Source organism: Lactuca virosa, chromosome 8, assembly GCF_052849685.1.
Source record: "Lactuca virosa cultivar CGN04683 chromosome 8, Lactuca_virosa_CGN04683_v6, whole genome shotgun sequence".
In the NCBI taxonomy this organism is placed as follows: Eukaryota; Viridiplantae; Streptophyta; class Magnoliopsida; order Asterales; family Asteraceae; genus Lactuca; species Lactuca virosa.
In genome coordinates, this window is record NC_136433.1 from 174,282,043 (window position 1) to 174,287,140 (window position 5,098).

At 33.7% G+C, this 5,098-nt stretch overlaps 1 protein-coding gene across 1 annotated transcript; it reads right to left on the minus strand.

The window, feature by feature from the left end:
* Window positions 1–1,361: 1,361 nt before the first annotated feature.
* On the minus strand, window positions 1,362–4,506 carry LOC145129355 (galactan beta-1,4-galactosyltransferase GALS3-like). The gene is made up of 2 exons (XM_079064052.1): window positions 3,207–4,506; window positions 1,362–1,909 (listed from the first exon to the last, which is right to left on the minus strand). The coding sequence occupies exons 1-2, from the start codon at window positions 4,388–4,390 to the stop codon at window positions 1,564–1,566; spliced, it is 1,530 nt and encodes a 509-aa protein (XP_078920178.1). The 5' UTR covers window positions 4,391–4,506; the 3' UTR covers window positions 1,362–1,563.
* Window positions 4,507–5,098: the final 592 nt, after the last annotated feature.

The following is a 5,098-nucleotide window of genomic DNA, read 5'->3' on the forward strand; positions in this document are numbered from 1 at the left end:
AAGTAAGATACATTTGAAGAAAAAAAATTGTTCTTACATATCCTTCATGATGGTGGAAATTTGTTTACCCACATATTTGAATTTATAGAACTTGTGTCTCATTTGACTGCCTTGGAAATCAAGTATATGATGAAGATCTTGGATTGATCATTTTTATTTTCTCTTTTAAAGTCATTCAAATCTCCACATCATTGTTCTTTATAGTCGTGATATTGTAGCATTGAATGAAGTCTACGAAGCCTTAAACTCCAAGGAAAAAGATGAAACAAATGATTTCTAATGACAAGAAAAGTAGTTCAAAGGATAGAGATTTATCTATCGTGGTTGAGCTAAATAGAGAGGTTGTTATTAGGGTTGTAAACGAACTGAACGTTTGACGAACCGTTTGTGAACTGTTCGGCGGGAAATTTGTTTATGTTTGTTTTCAACTAACATGAATAATGGTTTTGTTCGTTCATTTATGTTCATGAACGTTCGTTATGTTCGTTCGTTTAAGGTTATTTATGTTCATATATGTTCAATTGTTTTTTATTGCATTACTATATAATATGTTCATTTATGTTCAATTGTGTTTGTTTATCTTTGTTTGTTTATATTCGTTTGTTTATGTTCACGCAGCATGTTCAAGAACATAAACGAACATGCACAAGGTAATTTGCTAAACCAACGAACATGAACAAGAAAACTCGTTCGTTTATCCGTTCGTGTTCGGCTAATTTAAACGAACGAACATGAACAAGCCATTGTTCGTGTTTGTTCGGTTCGTTTACAACCCTAATTGTCATGCAATAAAAGACGGTTCCAAATAAAGAGATAAGGTATGAAGTCAGGAAAATGACTCCACGAGTTCATGAGTTTTTTTTTTTTTTTTTTCTTGATGGTGGTTATTTTGTGATATCAACTAAATTAGGCTGGGTTTAAATTGGTTGTGTAATTTAAAGGGGTGAATATGGTCATTTTAACAAATAATCCAAAAAAGGAACATTTAAACCGTTGGTAAATCATGATTATGTCGAAGTGATTGCATCTTTTTCACCAAAAAGCATCATTGGTTTTATCCAATCGAAAGTGGTGGGGTACAACTCTTGTGGTCATAATATTCAATAGTTAACTTAAGGTTAAAAGTAAAAATAACAATCTATTTTTTTTGTTTGATTACTATAACATTTTATTGTTATATTCTTTTGTTAGATATTACAGCTCTAGCTTCTTCTCGGAACATTATTACACTTCAAAAATAATACCTTATCATACTTTTATTTTAGTAGGCCATCGTATACTTTAAAGATCTACCTAATTAAGTAAAAAAAACTTTAAAATAAGATACATCAATAATAAAAACAAAAAACAAAATTCTACAATAAACAAGAAAAAAAATACATATTTCATATATAACCCTAATTAAAATAAACAAATGGAGTGGGAAGAAAGACAAATAGTTTACAAACAAATTTCACTTATAACTTGTTAAATACCAAAAACAAATGCACTTGAGATCCATCTATACATTAAACCAAACAACTAAACACAATACAGTCTTCACTGTCACTGTCATTGTCACTGTTATTGACGCGTTCTTATCAGAACCGACCCAATCATCCGTAGCTCAAACCGCTTAACCGCCAACGCAGCTTCCCGCATCGTCTTGTCCACCATGTACGGCGTTCCCCCGACTTTCATCTCGGTTTTGTTGACCAATTGTCTACATGGCTCTCTTCTTTCGGATATTGTCCCATGGTAATGATAATACATTATTTTCCCCTCCGTTTTATGTGTTGTCTTCCCCACGGTGTTTTCTGACATGTGTACACCCGTTGCAAACACGTTTCGTGGTTGCACTGCGTATTTTCGGTCTCTTCTTATCCCTTTCACCGTGTCACGATACACCAACTTCTCAATCCCCCATTTCCTATCAAGAAATAGCAATATATTTTCATTATAGTATTGTAGCTTCAATTATTTTGTATTTTGTATTTGTATTCCAATGGCATTGCTACTATTGGATAGAGTTATTATAATTTAATTATGAAGAAATGAATGTAACAATGTGACATACAATAGTAAACAAATGGATAGATTAATTAAAATATTTTTTTTATTAAAAAGACAGAAGAGTATGTAATGTAGACTACAGGAAAGTACTTTTATTTATCTCTTTCTATTGTCCTATTGTACTTTCTATTGTTCTTTTATTAAAGCTTTATACTTTGAAAAAATTGCTCAATAATAGCATTGTATTTCTAATTTTATCCGATTATAACATTGCACTTTATCTCTTTTTTCTTATAACATTGCTAATATATTCACTTTTTCTAACTTATATTTTCAAAAATACCCCTTATCTTTATTAGTTTTTCACCGTTTATAATTTATATTATTAACAAGTTAATCTAAATAAATTATTCGTATATAGCTAATTCAAAATAATTGTTATATAAAAAATAAAACAGATTATCACTAACAATAAAACTATTAAATATGTTATCATGTTTTAAATTATTAAAAAAGTAATCAATCTTTTAAAATAATTTGGAAACAATTATTACATTTAAAATCTAACTATACTATTAAATTAACTAGAAAAAATATACAAATTCAAACTTAAAACAAGTAAAATGAACTATAAATTTATAAACTCACACTTGAACTACCAAAATTGCACATGTAACTTTAACACCAAATTTATTGTTAATGAATAATATCACACCATATATGACAACTGTTCACAACACCATATTTGGGATGGAGTAACTTTACACCAAAAATGGTGCTAACACCAAACATTGTTATAAAATTGTTATAATTGCAAACATTACTCGAAATATGTGTCATAATAGTAAGAAAATGAAGATAAGATCCTAAATTAACAAATCAATAAAAAAAATGTTGCTATTTGTTACATTTAACCCAAAAGAAAAGGCCAAATGATTAAAAAAAGCAGGTCCACAAGGTCGACACTTTCAACACCCACCCATCCCAAACGGTCACATTCACCCACCAATGGGATCCAAGAACAAATGAAACAACTCATTTGTCATGTTCAATCATCAATGGCATGGGCGCATGGCACTGTTGGTGTGATTTGTATATGAAAAAGACGACAAATTTTTACAGCTAAATGTTTATGCAAATTCAATTAAAATCAGATCTAGGGTTGTAATTTGATGTCAATGAATCAGTATCTAAGTTTGAATAAGAAATAATACCTGTAGATTTTACCAGCGTGATCATCGAGGTAACAGAGCTTGTTAGACATTGTTCGTTGTTCAATGGTGAACTGGGTGTACTCTGAAAGCGAATCCATAACTGTATTAATGGTGCTTTTCTTTGGAACGAAGATGAATTCATCCACATCGAAGAAAAACATCCATTTCGTCGTGAATCTGTATCTATGCAAGCAATCATTCACAATTAAGAACTGATTATGATAATACCCATCGAATCTCTCTTGCTCCCGTATGTCCTGAACAGTCACGTAACCCTTCTCGACCCACGGCCGTAAAACCTCCATAACTTCCGGATGTACTCCGCCGGCGTCGTGTATCACGAAATGTGACTTCTCTCCGAACATTTTCACATGGTAAGCTATCCATTCACGAATCCTCTGTGGGCTTAGGTTTCCGTAGAGCGAGGAGCCACAGTATAAGTAGTCGTACTTCGGAGGAGCTGTGAATTGCAACGGGTTTAAGCTTCCTGGGGTTTCGGACAAAGCTTCAATGGTGTCGGTGAGGTTGAAGTTGGAGTCGCCACCGCCTCCAGTGGAGGCGTGGATTAGCAGCTGTCCACCGCCTCCATCCGCACCTACAGGGAACGGAAAAGTGCAGTTGACAACGACGACGGTGTATACACGGCCGTAACCCCAGTCAGGGAGGATCTTAGAGCCGGGAACGGTGATGTTCTGGTTTTGATTTTGGGTGGCGTTGTGAGGAAGCCACTGGCAGAGATAAGTGGGTTTAGAGAAAACATGAAGGGGTTTCGAGGAAAGGCCAATGACGGCGAAGGTGTCGACTCCGCCTCTGTAAGCGGACATGAGGATGAAATTGTAGGCGGCGGTGCCATAGGTGTTGAAATTTCTCTTAACAACACCATTCTGAAGCAAAACATCCTCCTGCTTAACATGTCGGTGCTGGATTTCCACCGCTGGAGTTGAGGAAACGGTGACGAGTTTGAGGGCGGAAGACGGTGGTGGGAGGGAGGCGCAGTTGCGCAGATCTTGTACAGAAAAGGATAGATGTGAAGGGAAGAATTGGAAAAGGGTGACGAGGGAGCAGAAGAATAGGAGGGCTGAGAGCACAAGTTTGAGCTCCGGCGCACAGTTCCATACAATTCCGATGAACATCTTCTTCTCTTTAAGATTAGGGTTTTCAATTGCATCTTTATCCTTCACCATTTTTATGCTCAGACTCCGGCAAGGAGGAAGAGAACAGAGGGGTTGTTACACACACACAGACCCTCCCCCTCCAGAAAAGCAAAGGAAAAAATAAAATGTATAGCGAGTGATAATTATATGTCTATTCGCTTTCCACCATTAAAATTGAGTAAGTGACTTTAAATTTAATTATTACTACTTTCATACCAAAACTATATTCTATGCCAAATTGATGTACTATTTATAAATGATTACATATATAAAATAATTTGTTAGAATACTAAAATAAACGAAAGTAATACACTTAGATTTACAATTCTAAACCCTACATGTTATACAACCTAGGCCTCCCTACTAACGTTTCATTAAATATGAATAGACTAATAATTAATATTTTCAAATAGAAAATGAAGTTTTTTAAAAGGAAAAAAATAATATGCTTTCTATTTATGCATCTTTATCTATCTATCATTAGCGATTAATAGTGTGATGAATGATAATAATAGTAATTACAGCGAAAAATAATATAAGGTAGTTACTGAGAACAAAAGAGTGATATTTAAGCGAATATTAATATATACAATACATTATAGTGATGATATGTGTTTGTGTGTAAAGGAATATAATGTGTGATGTAGAAACCATGTTTTATGATCATAATTTAATGGTTGATCCGCTTGTTGGTGATTTAATATCATCAATCTTATTTAAGTGTAATAGGATTAAGTT